Genomic DNA, 17,882 nt, shown 5'->3' with positions numbered 1-17,882 from the left:
CTTAGCATTTAGAATGTTCTATCCAAATTTTCTTAGTTGTACTTCTTTGCATACAGGAAAGATTTCATGAACAAATGCCTAATGTCTGTCACTGCTTCATTTTAGGCAGTAAGCTTGATACAAGCAAGGATGCAACTGCTTTGTTCACCAGGGGATTTCAACTCAGTTTTCGATAATCAATTAAGTAGAAGAACAGGGATCAATCTGGTCCATGTTTTCCCACATTGCCAGGCTTCCAGAGTCTCAAGATACATTGAAATTTCTAATGTGGCAAGTGCAAATCTTCCAATCCACTATTTCTCAATCACATTAGTGTTAACAAACTGTAATGTTCCTTAAAATTTTAATATGAATTTATGAAAAACAAACAAACAAACAGAAAACAGGACCAGGGTCATAAAAGTTTAAGAAATAATAGAACCTCCACATTACCTTCCCCTAGCCAAGTCCTGAAAAGACAAATGTGTTTTAACTCATTTTAGCCCAAACCAAGGTGACTGTGGAGCACTTTTCTCTCTTTTTTTGAGGGTTTGTGTGCAGGAGGTAGGCAGAGAATGCTTTTGAGCTAAGCTCCAGAACACCATGACTTGTCATTTGGAATGAATTCAAGTTAACTAGGAAAGCAAACAAAAATATAAACAGAAAGTGACAGTACTGCCACTGTGCTTCAGGCTGCCCTACCTCTTCTGTTCCTCTGATTTCTGTCTCAGGAGGGCTTTCAAGCTCTTCTGGGTTTACCTTTACCCAACCTGGAAGCAGGCATAGTGCAGAAAAATAAGGGGGCTAACTTTGTCCTTTGTTGTTGTTGTTGTTTGTCATCGAGTCGGCCCCGACTCATAGCGACCCCTCCTTGGGTTTCCGAGGCAGTATCACTACAGAAGTAGGAATGCCCAACCTTCCTTCCGAGGAGTGGCTGGTGGGTTTGAACCGCCAGCCTTCTGGTTAGCAGTCAAGTGCCTTAGCCACTATGCTACCAGAGCTCCTACTTTAGAGGGGTATAAGTATAATGCCTGATGTGAAACTAGGGTCTGGTCAAGGAAAGGACAGGGGTAGAGTCTTACCACTACTACTACTAGGCTGTCATCTCCCCATGAGTCCTCTAACCTCTCATACACTCACTTTACCTTTACCTCATTTTTCTCTCAAACAGCCAGTGATGGGATAACTCATTTCTCCAAATGCTAAAACAACCCAGCCAGAGTAGGCCACTGAGTTACACTAAAAAATCACTTGCTCACTCCCTTCCCATCCTTTTTCTGCCTATTCAACAAGGAAAGAGTTCTCTGACTGTCAATGAAGAAAACATCTGTGATAGAATTATTCACAGAACTGAGATGCTAAGGGGGGAAAAATGTGGAGCAGGAAAATTCAAGTTCAAAATAGGCAGAATAAAGGCTTTTATTTTTATTTTTGCCTCAGAAAAACGCTTTTAATAAAGCCTATGGGAGAACCTAATTCTCTTCCCAGACCCAACTGCTAATCAATTCCCTGGGCTCCTTATATAAACAGCAGCAGTGGGTCTGGCAGGATTGGGTAATCTGGGACTATATCTGATTCCTTGTTTCATAACAAGGAGTCCTCTTGTAGCTTTGCCACTTAATATGAGAGGGCAAAAGTCTTTATCCTTCAGTCTAATGGTATACAATCTGAAATGAAGATGTTAAAACTATATCAGAAAGAGTGGTGACTGTGGCTGTCTTCAGTAGTAGTTTTTCTGTTCTGTGGAATCTGACCAGTAACCTTGGCAACACTGACCAAGGCTTTAAAAACACCAGTAGGGCAATGATGATGAGGTGACGCTGTCATGTTTAAATTGCAGTGGCATTCATTTTTACCATTTGACATTTGTGATAAATTTTTCAGAAGTTATTATTTATCTATACACACACATACACAAAAGTCACAAAAAAAATCTATGAAAGGGCTTAGATATTAGCTAGTTCAAGTACCCCTCACTTTATATTTGAGAACACTGAAGTCCATAGATGTTAAATGACTTGTCCAAGGGCACTCAAATGTGCTAACTCATTAAAAATAAGAAGGATGGGGACAGAGGTTGGGAAAATGGGAGAGAGAATCCTAGAAATCAGATTGGCTGGTAATTTTACATACCTAAATACATGTTGAGCTCTGGTGGTACAGTGATTAAAGCACTTGGCTGCTAACCAAAAGGTCAGTAGTTTGAACCCACCTGCTGCTCTGTGGGAGAACGATGAGGCAGACTGCTGCCGCAAAGATTTACATAAAGAAACCCTATATGGCAGTTCTACTCTGTCTCACAGGGTCACTATGAGTCAAAATCGACTTGATGGCAGTGGGTTTGGTTTAGTTTTCTGGAAATAAATATTAACATGTATAAAAATTTGTAATTCAATTGAATTTCAGAATTTAGGTAAAAGTCAATGAGCAAACTTAGGGCACTGGTAAAATGAAATAGTGGTGATTAGTGATGTTTATTTGATTTTATTTTTAAACAAAAGGAAGAAATTATCATAATATAACAACATTCACTACTGTATAAATAGTATGACTAGAAGTAGAAATATTACTGAAGAAATAATAATAAGGTTTTCCAGGTTAAAGCCTCTACAGGCAACGTAAGTTTTTTTTCTCCCCCCAAGCCCAGAAGAGGTCTGCAGAAACTCATTCTGGGGTGATCAGGTAGGTGACCCTTTGGAGCATAATTTTCATCCCCTTAAGCTGGGCTTGTGCCCTGGTTCAGCTGCTAGTGCCTGGCCTGGCATAATGCCACAATACCACACTGGAACCAGCACTGTTCCCATTTGTCCTCCATCTAGGCTGACTCTGTTGAAAGAACCCTTATTTTGTAGGTACCTCTAAACTGGTATAGGTGAACTTTTGGTTTCATTTTATATATATATTCAAGTATGAACTAAAGGACCTTCACATTATCTTAAATATAAAACACAGTTTGTTAGTAAGTCTATATCCAAATTACTTGCTATTTGCTGGTATCAGTAACTTGATATGCAAAATGGAGATAAGAATCACAACCAACCTCATAGGGGCGCTATGAAATTTAGGTGACTACATGTAAGGTGTTAAATGGTGTCTTGCACAGAGCAAGCTCTCAATAAGTGGTAGGTAATTAGAACTGAAGGGTGACCGACTAGCATTTTAAAGGACTGAATAAGTCATATAGTTTTAAGATACTGAAAAAAGCAGGAAGATACAAACTGAGCTGCCAAGAAGGAAACATATGGTAAAGAACTAGCAATGGATAAGGTTAAAAGAAAAACACCAAAACATGATATAATAAAGAACAGTAACCTCCCCTCAAAAGATAGAAAAGCCAATCAAGATACTAGATTCTTTTGCTCCCCTGAATTCAGAACCAGTCAGACTTTTTTTTTTTAACTAAGAGTAGCATGTCCAGTTTTCAACTCTAAGATGCAGAACTGGCAACAGTCCAGAGAAGAGCAATAAAAATAATTAAAGGGTTGGGATACAGGCCATATGAAGAAAAGTTAAAAGGAGCTAGGGCTATTTGGCCTGGAGAGTAAGAGGCTGAAGAGGTTAAGGACAATATTTAAGATAATATTTAACACTATGGTGGGATGGTGAGTGGATAGGACACCGGAGGACAAATCGAAAAGGAAAAGGGTGAACAGAACACGGCTGGCAGAAATTACTGCAGGGCTGAGAGAGGGACCATATGTATGGAGAGAGGGTGGCAAGTTCTTCTTAGAATGGTATAAATGCAATGTGGTTCAGAATTAGACTAGATTACTTCAAATTTTCAATGTCCCCCGCATATATTTATAAATTTGTATTGCCCATAAGAAACCCTTCAAGTTCTATAGGTCCCAGTACCATAAGGGAATATATGGTCTGTGGGATTCTAAGTGTCAAAAATTCTGCCAAATATGATAGAAATGAATTGTACCTGACCTTATCAAAACAACAACAACAAAAACTCCACATGAACATAGGGACAATCAAGGATCATTCAATGGAAAAGTGTAGTAATCAATTCTGTTTTTTAAGCTTTAGAATAAATCAAGGTGAGTATTTTTAGCTAGTTATATTGGGAGGAAAAATATGATTTTGATGGCTTTCATCTTCTATTCCTTTGGGAAACAAACAAACTTGCCTCACTGTATATAAAATGGTGGTGTTGGACAGAGTGAAAAAGAAAATACTTTCAAAGCAACAGGTATAGATAATTCACAGATTTTACTTAAATATATGTGCACCAGATCTTGTGCATTTTAAAAACAATCTGAAATTTAGCCCATTGTTGTTGTTTTAGGTGTCATCAAGTTGGTTCTGAGTCAATAGTGCCCTTCTGTACAACAGAACAAAACACTGCCCAGTCCTGTGCCACCCCTACACTCATTGCTAATTTGAGTCCATTATTGCAGTCACTGTGTAATCCACCTGGTTGAAGGTCTTTTTCCCCGTTTTTCACTGACCCTCTACTCTACCAAAAGGAGCTCTGGTGGTGCAGTGCCTAAGACATTTGACTGCTAGCCAGAAGGCTGGTGGTTCAAACCCATCAGCCACTCTGCAGAAGGAAGACTGGGCAATCTACTTCCTTAAAGATTTACCGCCTGGGAAACACAATGGGGGTCTCTATGAGTCGGAATTGACTTGATGGCAGCGGGCTTTGTTTTGTTTTTTTCTACTCTACCAAGTATGATACATCCTTTTCTAGGGACTGGTCCCTTCTGACAATATGACCAAAGTACATGAGATAAAATCTGGCCATTCTTGCTTCTATGGAGCTTCTGGCTATACTTCTTCTAAGACAGATTTTTTTGTTCTTCTGTCAGCCATGGTATTTTTTCAGTATTCTGCACCAGCACAACAATTCAAAAGCATCCCTTCTTCTTTGATCTTCCTTATTCACTGTCATGCTTTCACATGCACATGAGACTACTGAAAAGACCACAGCTCTGTCAGGCACACCTTAGTCTTCAGAGGGGCATCTTTGCTCTTTAATATTTTCAAGAGGTCTTTTGCAGATTTGTCCAGTACAATATGTCATCAGATTTCTCAAGGCTGCTTCCACGGGTATTGATTGTGGATCCATGTAAAACGAAATCCCTTACAACTCCAATCTTTTAATCTATTTATCATGATGTTGCTTATTGGTCCAGTTGTAAAGACTTTTGTTTTATCTATGTTGAGGTGCAATCCATACTGAAGGCTGTAGTCTTTGATCTTCATCAGTAAGTGCTTCAAGTCATCTTCACTTTCAGCAAGCAGGGTTGTGTCATCTGCATATCACAGATTGTTAATAAGTCTCCTTCCAATCATGATGCCTTGTTTTTCTTCATATAGTCCAGCTCCTTTAGCCCATTAGCACAGAAAATTAATCAAGTTACTTATAAAGGTAAAAGAGGAAGAAAGAAGGTGGGAAGTTGTTACCTCACTCAGCAGTAAAGGGAAGGTGAAAATTCTTATTGCTGGTAACTTATTGGGCAGGGAACTGGGCCCCAGGGGTACAGATACCTAGGGAAGCCATGAATTGTTGTTAAACCAAACTAAATGTATCTAAGCTAAGCACTAAGTCCCAGGAGCACTGGTTCTGTTCCAAAGAAATACTTAATAATGATACTGGTAGACCTTCTCAAAGCTTGAATGTATTGTAGCTGGATCAGCAATGGGAAAATATAGAAGTAGAATTATATCAAAGCATGGAATGATGTTGTTTAAGGGGTTTGTTTCTTTAAAAAACTGTTTCTGAGAGCATTTAAATTTGCAAATTCATATCCTTTCATTATTTGCTATACAGTGACTTGTGTTATACAAACAGTCCAAGGCCTCACAGAGCTCATCTTCACTCCTGATAATTCTATTTCTGATACAAGTCACTGTGATCAAGTCTTTAAAATTGTTAGGGTCACTGTTCATAAGGACAGACTCATGCTGCTGGTCTGATCTTGTTTCTTCCCTTCAATATGATGGGCATTTGAGTGAACTGATGATAAAGATGATGGGAATGAGGTGGTCTCTTAATTAATGGATGGATGTAGATGAAAAACCAAACAAAACTCACTGCTGTTGAGTCGAATCTGACTCATAGCGACCCCTCCTTGGGTTTCCCAGGCAGTATCACTATGGGAGTAGATCACCTAATCTTCCTTCTGAGGAGTGGCGGTGGGTTTAAATTGCCAAGCTTCTGGTTAGCAGTCAAATGCCTTAGGCACTACACTACCTGGATGTAGATGAGGATCTATAAATGGCATCACAATTGAGGTGCCAAAGAAGTATGCTAATGCTTTGCTATAAACACATTTTATACTTTTGCAATAAATATTCTTTGGTGTACACAAAGATCTTCTGAAAACATATGAAAAATGTGCAACAATTAGGTTATGAAATTATAAATTCTACTAATAGATTTTACTGTAAAAAATAACCGTACAAAACAAGAAAAGTGATATCATCTAGTGACCAAGAAAACACAATGGTAGCAGGACTATGACAATCTCAGAGAGTAACTTGACCAGATCCCAGTATTGTAAAATAATGAATAGCCAACAGAGGATTCAGGATTTAGGATACAAGTAAAATGGTTGAATTTGTTCATCATTTACCAGCAGTCTAAAGAGAACAAATGATTTTTTTTTTTTCTTTTACCATGCTACCCCAAATATTCTGAAAACAAATTACTATATTTTTAGTAAGTTAACATTACCAGGTATTTACCTACAGTGATCTTGAATTATTCCAATCAATCAGCGAGAGGTAGGAAGCTAGCTATACAAACCTACATATGGTCCACCGGGTTTGATAACTTTTGTGCTTCGGTTGCGGGACTCCTCCTCTGCCTGGGTCATTCTTTCTCGTGTCATCTGATATGAGTCGTTTGTTGCACACACTGTAATTTTATCTTGTATAAATCCCAGGCAATTGAGCTGGGAGGCTCCAGAGCTGTCAAGTAAGACAGTGGCTTTGTTAGTGATGACCCTCATTTTGCACAGTAAAGGCAAGCAAGAATTGTATAATCCTAAAATCAGCAAATAATTATGGAAGTTTGAAATCCTAAAACACTACTAATAATTTTTATGTAAAGATTATTTCAAATATAATATCTTCTACCTCATTTTATATTACAACTTTGTTCATATTCTTAATACAATGGGTGAAATGAGCTCTCTCCCCAAGAGAGTTTCTCTGACATTTATGAAAAAAAAAATCAATATTTACGGGTAAGCCCAGAGCACCAATCAGTGCTGCAGTTTCACTTTTATTTAACAGTCAGCTATTTTTAAGAATTACCTACCACTGAACATTAAACTGTTTACTTTTAATTTTTAATTAATATTACTTTTAAGGCAAAAATACTGATAAACACTGGAGCTTACTTTATTATTACACTCAAAGTTCCTAATAACTTCTAGAACTTTTATTTACCCCTCTGTTAAGTTTCTGTGTAGCTGACCTATTCATATAGCAAACATTGAAGAAAATATTGGACAACAGATTTTTGGATAAATATTTAAAAACAACTTTTATTTCAACCATAATGAATACAGTGCCCATGAAGGTCGCTCTGTTTCAAAGTCATTTGCTAATACTGGGGGTCACAGTAACAGCCATAGCTGGTACTATGGTCTTTAAAAAAGCAGGAATATAAAAGTAATGAGACTGCTACTGTTGCTCTGATACTGTCTTTCCAAACATAATTTTGTAGCTTTGTTATGTTTCTAACAAATAAAGATTGATAAAATTTTTGTCAACTGCTAATATGAGTCTTTACAAATGCAATATATTAAAAAAAATTAGTCCATTTATTCACAAATATTTATTGGGCAGTGACTGCACGCCAGGCAATGTATCAGGAATAGAGGCTTGGTCAAAGACTAAGATACAAGGAGTTCCTCCCTCATAGTGCTCTCTGACTAGTGAGTGACAAGGATGAGTAATCTGAAAATGACAACCCAGTGTGGTAAATGCCATGGCAGAAGGAGTCCAAGGACCACCCAGGAGGGGAACCTCACCTGGCCTTGTGGGCAAGACAAAAGCTTCTCACAGGAAGTGATGCCCAAGCTGACCCAGAAAGATGAATGCAGAAGTGGGAGGAAGGGAACGTGTTTTGGGAGGATACTCAACCTGGGCAGGCCCAGGGGGAAACAGGAAAAGATTTTCAATTTGGCCAAGGAAAAACAGTTGGAAAGGACAATTCGAGATGAGGTTGAAGAAGGAATGAGAATCACATCACTGAAGGCTCTGGAGGTCATGTATAGATTTTGGACTTAAAGATTAACAGAGGCTGCAAACAAGGGAAAGAAAATATCTTCCATTTTACAAAATAGAAGAGTATCGATGGAGTGTATATGGGTGAAAAGAGAAGGGAAAAGGACAAGAGTGAAAGCAGGAAGAAAAGTTAGGAGGCTATTGAAGGTTTCTAGGTAGGAAGCGGTGATTCGAACTGGAGTAGGGCAATGAACACATAAAGATCAATATCTTAGGCATTAGTGAGCTAAAATGGACTGGGGTTTGGGCTTTTTTTAAAGTTGTGATTTGGGTAAAAGTTTACAGAGTAAACTCACTTTCAATATAGCAGCTCACATACACTTTGTCTTATAACACTGACTGCAATTTTCCACAATGCAACAGTTCCCCTCTCACTTCCTCCCCATAGTTACCTCTTTCCTGTATCCTTCCCTCCCATGCACTCCTGCCCCTCAAGCTGTCTCCCTGTGCATAAGAAGCCCTTCTATTCTTCCATGATTGATCTCTCCAAGGAGTGTATCTACCTAATATAAATGTTCAGCTCATATGCCTGTCTTTTGTTTGGCTGGAAGCCACAGGAGTGGGTTCAATTCTAAACCTGAAGGGCAGCTAGGGACCATGGTCTCAGAGGTTCCATTAGGCTCTAATGGACCAGCAAACCTGGCCCCCCCCCCTTTTTTTTTTTAAATGATTTTGAGTTTTGTTCCACATTGTTTTCTAATCCTGTCCAGGATTTCCTACATAGATCCCCTCTGAGTGGTTGACAGAGGTAGCCAGGTACCATCTAGTTCTTCTGGTCTCATAACTGTGCAGGCTAAGGATGGCATGGTGTACCAGTCGCTTGGACTAACTGTTTCCATGTGTCTTTGGTTTTCTTCATTTTTCTTTGCTCTGGATGAGGAGAGACCCATCGTTGTTGCAATTAGATGGCCACTTGCAAGCTTTCAAGATCCCAGTCGCTATTCACCACGTAGGATGTGGAACAATGTTTTTGGGTAGTATGTTATGCCAATTGAACTCGATTTCCCCTGTGATCATGGTCTGATTTGGGCCATTCTGAATCAGACAACCATCTGATCAATTGAAGAGGTATGGCATGGCATTCAACATCACAAAGAATATTTCAACATCTATCCTGAAATACAGGAGCTCTGGTAGAGTAGCGCCTAAGGCACTTGACTGCTAACCAGAAGGCTGGCAATTCAACCCACCAGCCACTCCTTGGAAGGAAGTTTGGGCAATTTATTTCCATAGTGAAATTGCCTCGGAAACCCAAGGAGGGTTCGCTATGAGTCAGGTCTGATTTAATGGCACATAACAACAACATCCTGAAATACAATGCTTGTCAGTGATAGGATAATATCCATATGCCTACAAGGAAGCCCAGTTAATACTACTGTTATTCAAATTTATGCACCAACCACCAAAACCAAAGATGAGAAAATTGAGGATTTCTACCAACTTCTGTAGTCTGAAACTGACCAACCATGCAATCAAGATGTATTGATTACAACTGGTGATTGGAATGTGAAAGGTGGAAACGAAGAACCACCAGTAGTGGAAAATATGGCCTTGGTGATAGAAATGATGCTGGAGATTATCATTTGATGATAGAATTTGACAAGATCAATGACTTATTTACTGCAAATACCCATTTTCAACAACATAAATGGTGGCTATACCCATGGACCTTGCCAGATGGAATATACACAAGTCAGAGCAACCATATTTGTAGAAAGAGGCAATGGAGAAGCTTCAGCCAAAATGAGGCCAAGAGTAGACTGTGGAATAAAGCTAAAGATAATTAAAATAAATTCATAAGAGCAAAAATATAACTTTGATTATATCCCTCCTGAATTTAGAGATCATCTAAAGAACAGATTTGACACAATGAACACCAATGACCAAAAATCCGATGAACTGTGGGATGACATCAAGAATAACGTCCATGAAGAAAGCAAAAGGTCATTGAAACATCAAGAAAGGAAGAAAACACCAAAATGGATGTCAGAAGAGACTCTGAAACTTGCTCTTGAATGGAGAGTTGTTGTTGTTGTTGTTATGTGTTGTTGAGTCGGACCTGACTTACAGTTATCCCTCCTTGGGTTTCCGAGGCAGTATCACCATGGAAGTAGATTGCCCAACTTTCCTTCTGAGGAGAGTCTGGTGGGTTTGAATTGCCAACCTTCTGGTTAGCAGTCAAATGCCTTAGACACTATGCTACCAGAGCTCCTGAATGGAGAGTAGCTAGAGCAAATAGAAGGAATGACAAGATAAAGGAGCTGAACAGAAGATTTCAAAGAGCAGCTCTAGAAGACAAAGTGAATTATTATAATGAAACGTGCAAAGACCTGGAGTTAGAAAACCAAAAGGGAAGAACATACTTGACATTTCTCAAGCTGAAAGAACTGAAGAAAAAATTCAAGCCTCCAAGTTGCAATACTGAAAGATTCTATGGGCAAAATATTGAATGATGCAGGAAGCAACAAAAGAAGATGGAAAGAAAACACAGTCACCAAAAAGAACTGGTTGATATTCATCCATTTTAGGAGGTGGCATATGATCAAGAACCAATGGTATTGAAGGAAGAAGTTGAAGCTACAGTGAAGGAACTTGTGAAAAACAAGGCTCTAGGAACTGATGGAATATCTATTGAGATGTTTCAGCAAACTGATGTCCTGTGGAGGCACTCACTCATCTATGGCAAGAAATTTGGAAGACAGATACCTGGCCAACTGTCTGGAAGAGATCCATATTTGTACCCATTCCAAAGAAAGATGATCTCACAGAATGTGGAAATTATCGAACAATATCATTAACATCACATGCAAGTAAAATCCTGCTGAAGATAATTCAAAAATGGTTGCAGCAGTATATTGACAGAGAACTTCCAGAGGTACAAGCTGGATTCAGAAGAGGACATGGAACGAGGAACATCAGAGTTGCTATCAGATGGATCTTGGTTGAAAGCAAAGAATACCAGAAAGATGTCTGTGTTTTATTGACTATGCAAAGGCATTCAACTGTGTGTATCATTAACAAATTATAGATAACATTGAGAAGAGTGGGAATTCCAGAACACTTTATTGTGCTCATGAGGAACTTGTATATAGACAAGGAGGCTGTTATTCGAAGGGAACAAGGGGATAGTGCATGGTTTAAAATCAGGAAAAGAGTGTGTCTGGGTTGTAACCTTTCACCATACTAATTCAATTGGTATGCTGTGCAAGTACTCTGAGAAGCTGGACTATATGAAGAGAAAGATACCATAGGGATCGAAGGAAGACTCAGTAACAACCTGAGATATACAGCCTGCACAACCTTGCTTGCTGAAAGTGAAGATGACTTGAAGCACTTATTAATGAAGATTAAAGACTACAGTATGCAGTATGGATTATACCTCAAGACAAAGAAAACGGAAATCCTCACAACTGGACCAATAAGCAGCATCACGATAAATGGAGAAAAGACTGACCTTGTCAAAGATTTCATAATACTTGGATCCACAATTAAAACCAGTGGAAGCAGCAGTCAAGAAATTAGATGATGTACTGCACTGGGCAAATCTCCTGCAGAGCTCTTTAAAATGATGAAGAGCAAAGATGTCTCTTTGAAGACTAAGGTGTACCTAACTCAAGCCATGGTATTTTCAATCACCTCATATGCATGTGAAAGCTGTTCAATGAATAAGGAAGACCAAAGAAGAGTTGATGCTTTTGAATTATGGTGTTAGCAAAGAATACTAAAATTATTACGGACTGCCAGAAAAATGAACAAATCTGTCCAAGAAGAAGTGCAGCTAGAATGTTCCTTGGAAGCGAAACAGCCAGCCTTTGTCTCACCTACTTTGGTCATGTTGTCAGAAGGGACCATTCCCTTGAGAAGGATATCATGCATGGTGAAGAGGAGGGTCAGTGAAAAAGGAAAAGGACCTCAGTGAGATAGATTGACACAGTGGCTCCAACAGTGGGCTCATGTATAGCAAGGATTGTGAGGTTGGCGCAGGACGGGGCAGTGTTTCGTTTTGTTGTACATAAGGTCACTTTGAGTTAGAGCTGACTCAATGGCCCCTAACAGCAACAGGGCAGTGAGGCTGTAAAATAGCAGCCAGATTCCAGAGATAGTGAGCAGGTAGAACTGAACATATTTTGTCAATGACTGGATGTTTAGGCGGTGGTGATAGCGGGGAGAAGTTAAAAATGATGCCCAGAGTGCTAGGTTTATGAAAGTGCCATTTACGGAGACACACAACACAGGAAGAAGGGCAGGTAAGAGGTAAGATCTGGACAAAGAAAATGAATTCAGTGTTGGACATGGTGAATTCTGAAAAGAACGAGAAGAAAAGGGGTCTCTTAGGTAATCAACCGTGAAGGACACCAATATTTAAGCAACAGGCAGAAGTAAATAAAACTATAAGAGACTGAAAATGCACAGCCAAAGAGGTAGGAAGGAAATTAGAAAAGTAATATGTCATGGAAACCACTGGACAGAACACTTTAAGAAGCAGAGCATGGTCTATAGTGTCAAATATTGGAAACAAAACTATAATAAAGAGGAGCTATAGCATCCATTAAGGAGTCTTGGTAGTGGAGTGGTTAAGCACTTGGCTGCTAACCGCAAAGTTGATAGTTCCAATCCACCAGCAGTTCCATAGGAGAAAGATCTGGCAGTCTTCTTAAATAAAAACTACAGTCTTGGAAATCCTATGGAGCAATTCTACTCTTTCCTATAGGGTTGCTATGAGTTGTATTTGATTTGATGGCAACAGGTTTATTTTTTTAAATAGTGTCCATTGGATTCAAATTATATTCAAGGTCACTGCCTACTCTGATGGAGTAGTTTCAAAGGAATGGTGGGACTGAAGCAAGAGAGACTCTGGGTCAAGAAGTGGAAGGGAGTTTATTTTTTCCAAATGAGAGAGAATTGGACATGCTTGAATGCTGGAAATAAAGAAAGAAAAAAATAGTGAAAGAGGGAAAGGAGAAAAGAAGGAAGGGAGAAAGAAAAAGGGGAAGGGAGTGAAATACTATTGGAGAATGCAGTTTATTGAGGGGGAAGAGGATGGGAACAGATTAACTCTCAGGATAAGAGGGACAGAAGGTTAAGGGTGAGATGAAAAGACTGTAGCAGAATGAAGGTTTGGAGGCAGAAGTTTATATTTCAGTATCTTCTTCTATTATTTACTAACTAATTTATGGGAGCTCTGGTAGCATAGTGCCTAAGGCACTTGACTGCTAACCAGAAGGCTCGCGGTTCATACTCACCAGGCACTCCTTGGAAGGAAGGTTGGGCAATCTACTTCCATCGTGATACTGCCTCGGAAACCCAAGAAGGAGTCACTATGAGTCAGGTCCGACTCAACAGCACATAACAATAACAACAACAACAACTAATTTACATAATGAGCTTACTAACAATCATGATGAAGTTACTTCTTATACCACGCAAGGTCAGGAAACAGATCTTTATGTGAAAACAAAATGAAGTTAAACTCTGTAGGCAAAAAGGTACTCTCAAGAACTCTCTACACATCCCTTCTCAACTGAGTTACCTCAAAGGGGGGCTTCAAGGCCTGTCTCCATCCACAGGCAGAACAAACTCCCCCTACTCAAGGAGACAATTCTTTAATCAGAAACAACCACAGCAAAGAAGAGTGAAATAATTTGACATATATACATAGACTTTCCTTAGTATTCCTCTAGTCTAGTGCACAATTTCCCATACTTGAGTATGCATTACTATAGGTTGTAGGCCCAAATGATGTACTGTCACTAAGTCTGTGAATTGGCATAATTAAGAGATTTCTGAAAGGTAATTTTGGCTGTGAGATTTCTTCCATTTTGCATATGAGAAAAGTGTGGTTCAAAAAAAGGTAAGAAAAGAGATGAATTAAAATGTATTAAAATTCTGAACATTTATTTATTTTTAGGCTTCTATTTTAAGCTCAGCCAGCACTTTGATACTTGAAAAAGGGAAATAAGAAAGCCCCTGCCCTTAAAGAGCCTAAACTGTTGTTGGAATGACAAGATCCTGGGGGAAATAAAATTGAATAGAAAAGATAGAGGTGAGTTATGGAAAGGTTTAACTGACAGGCTAAGGTCATACTATTTTATAAAGCACCTTAGATCATACTGAGAACATACTAACATTATTTGCCCCAATTTCCTCACAATAATTCTCTTCTTTTGCTGCATCATAGTCTTGTGTGACTTTAAATCCTTATCCAAACAAGTAGGGTAAAAATAAACAAACATACATGTTATATACGATTAAAGAGTGAAAACGTATTACCTAGGATGATATGATTAGTTTTGAGTAGGATATTAAGTTCCTGAACAAAATTCTTAAGGGGACATAGTTAATTTGATGTCAAATGTTTTCACGTATAAAACACCTATCTGAAGACAAATCTTTCAGAGGATGCCCAACAATTAGAAAATTGATGTGTCCTGTAGTGTAAAGAACTCTAGACTGGGAGTTAGGAGAACTAAGTTTTCATTTAGTCCTGCCACCAACTAACTAGCTACGTAACTGTGGACAAGTCACCTGTGAAATGAAGGGGTTTAACTACACAATCATAGTGACCCTATAGGACAGAAAAGTAGTATGGAAACAGACCACTATATCTTTCTTCTTCAGAGTGGCTGATGGGTTTGAACTGCTGACCTTTCAGGTAGTAGTTTAATTACTGTGCCACCAGAGTTCCTTACACAATCACTGAGGAGTCTGAGACTTGGTGATTCTATAATCTACAGCAGCATTGTCCAATAGAACTTTCTGCAATAGTGGAGATGCTCAATATCGCCACTGTCCAATAAGCCTGTGAAATGTGGCTAGTATGAATTAGGAACTAAGTTTTTAATTTAATTTAATTTTAATCCACTGAAATTTAAATAGCCACATGTAGCCAGTGAATAGCATAGTGAAAAGCACTGAAGAGTCTACATAATTACAACACATGAAATTTATACCAAAAAATATAAGTTGAGAGGAGCAAACAATCTTATTTTACAAAGCAAAATTAATGAATACTTAAGGAAAAATGGCAGATTAAGGTAAAACAAACAAAAAGTCACTTAGTCACCTTAAATGGAAGGAGAAATGTGAAACTCTTTTAGTAAAGTGCCTTATTTTGTATCTTTACCCCCAGTTTCTCCCAGTATAGCTAGAGCTTTCACAGTTTCAAGTATCGCACAAATGAGAGAGAGGAATGGATGACTATAGGACAATGTCAAAGGGCTGTACACTGAGGAAATGAGGCAGTCCTCCTTGGGAGGCTGGGGGCCCCAAGGCCTGTCTCCATTCACAGGCAGTACAAACTCCCCCTACTCAAAAAGACCATTCTTTAATCAGAAACAACCACAGCAAAGAAGAGTGAAACAAGTAGCTTATTGTTTACTGAGGACCCAAGTAAATAAGGGTTCCATGGTACCCTGGCGGTGTGGGGGTGTATTCTTATCTTCTTCTCTCCCTTTATTTTCTTTTTCTAATTTTAATCAGGAGCGGCAAAGAAGGGATTACGATACTGGAGTTAATTTCTAGTTTCCATTTTGTCATGGAATAAAAAAATATTTTAAAAATCTATCTTAAAGCTTGCACAGGGAGGAGGGAAGGGGATATGTAATATATGTTTATAGATACATATAAACATATATATTTAAATATACTTTTCTTCTTTCACCCTTGAGTGTGAGCCTCAAGTATGCTATAAAAAACAACCAAACCCATTGCCATTGCCATTGAATCGATTCTGAATCATAGCGCCCCTAAAGGACAGAGTAGGACCACCCCATAGGGTTTCCAACGTTGCAAATCTTTACAGAAGCAGACTGCCTCATCTTTCTCCCACAGAGCAGCTGAGAGGTTTGAATCACTGACCTTCCTATTGATAGCTGAATGCTTAATACTGGGTCATTCTTTTTTTTTTTTAAATATTTATTGTGATTTGGGTGAAAGTTTATAGAGCAAATTCATCTTTCATACAGTAGTTCATGGGAGCTCTGGTAGCATAGTGGCTAAGGCACTTGCCTGCTAACCAGACGGCTGGTGGTTCAAATCCACCAGCCACTCCTCGGAAGGAAGGTTGGGCAATCCTACTTCTGTAGTGATACTGCCTCAGAAACCCAAGGAGGGGTAGCTATGAGTCGGGTTTGACTCGACGGCACATAACAACAACAATACAACAACAGTAGTTCATACACATTTTGTCTCATGACATTGACTGCAATTCCCCACAATGTAATAGCTCTCTTCCCATTTCCTCCCTGTAGTTAACTCTTCTCTGTGTCCTTCCCTCCCACGCACTCCCTACCCTGAGCTGTCTCCCTGTGCAAACACTGCCCTTCTGTTCTTCCATGATTGATTATGGTAAGTAGTGTCTACCTGATGTGAATGCTCACCCCACATGCTTGCCTATTGTTTGGCTGGAAGCCACAGGAGTGACTTCAATTCCAGACCCAAAGGGTGGCTAGGGGCCATAGTCTCAGGGGTCTCACCAGGCCCTATCACATCAGGAAACCTGGTCTTTTTTTTTTTTATGATTTGAATTTTCTTACACACTGTTCCCCCACTCTATCCAGGATCTCCTGTATGGATCTCCCTCCAAGTGGTTGACCGTGGTAGCTGGGCACCATCTAGTTCTAGTCTCATGGTAATATAGGCTGAGGACTGCATGGTCTACCAGTTCCTTGGACTCATTGTTTCCATGAGTCCTCAGCTTTCCTCATTCTTCTTTGAGCTGGATGAGGAGAGACCCATCGTTGCATCTGGATGGTCACTTGCAAACTTTTAAGATTCCAGTTGCAACTCACTAAAGTAGGATATAGAAAAATGTTTTTGTGTATTATGTTATGCTAACTGAGCTTGATGTCCCCTGCGACCATGGTCCCGAGCCTGCTGGTAAACTACTTGCTCCCTTAGGGTAGCTGGCAACGCTGGGCCACTCTTACTTAAAGGCAGTGAATAGAACCTTTAAAAAAAAAATCCTAAAGTTGACTTTAATAAAAAATAGGTAAGATATCTTTCATACCTCAAGAGCCCTTCTGAGGCGGAAGTCTTAAAATTTTGGTGATAGTATCCCACAGTGAGAAATATAATTTCTAACACATAGGAGGTGCTCAATATTTTTCAAATAAATAAATAAATTATGCAAATTCAATTCAATAAATATTTATGAAACGACTACTGTATATTTTGTTGGCGGTTTAAACCCACCAGCCACTCCTTGGAAGGAAAATTGGGCAATCTACTTCCGTAGAGACACTGCCTCAGAAACCCAAGGAAGGGTTGCTATGAGTAGGAGATGATTTGATGGCACATAACAACAACAACAAGAACTGTGTATTTTATTGTTTAATTTTTTAAAAAAAGTCTCTTAAATAAAAATTATTTTCCTTTCCGCATACCTTGAAAAGTACTTACCTTGAGAATGTCTGCTGGATGCAGTCAAAACTGCCCTGAGGGTTGTCTTTACCCACATTTGACAAATAGAAGTTAAAGTTATGTACTTCATTGTGGGGATCAATTTTAGGAATTTTGACAAGCTAGAAGGAGAAAAAAAGGAAAGAAACATTTTACAGAATTCTAAATTTACCATACAGTGGCCTGAAGACTGACTTGCTGTTTTTTAAGTGTATTTCATTTGATATCCAAGCCCTGTTGATATATATCTTTCT

The 17,882-nt window shown here is 39.0% G+C and overlaps 1 protein-coding gene across 1 annotated transcript in view; it reads right to left on the bottom strand.

Moving 5' to 3' along the window:
- Positions 1-17,882, bottom strand: part of ELL2 (elongation factor for RNA polymerase II 2) — a 94,078-nt gene that overhangs the window by 18,956 nt on the left and 57,240 nt on the right. The window contains exons 3-4 of the mRNA XM_007942544.1: positions 17,629-17,750; positions 6,740-6,903 (exon numbers count right to left, since the gene is read on the bottom strand). Of these exons, the coding sequence (XP_007940735.1) occupies positions 6,740-6,903; positions 17,629-17,750 (286 nt within the window). The remainder of the gene's footprint in view (positions 1-6,739; positions 6,904-17,628; positions 17,751-17,882) is intronic.

Source organism: Orycteropus afer, unplaced genomic scaffold (assembly GCF_000298275.1).
Source record: "Orycteropus afer afer isolate SDZICR_OR568_19922 unplaced genomic scaffold, OryAfe1.0 scaffold00093, whole genome shotgun sequence".
NCBI lineage: Eukaryota > Metazoa > Chordata > Mammalia > Tubulidentata > Orycteropodidae > Orycteropus > Orycteropus afer.
The sequence above is the reverse complement of the archived record's forward strand: the minus strand, read 5'-3'. Positions and strand labels throughout refer to the sequence as shown.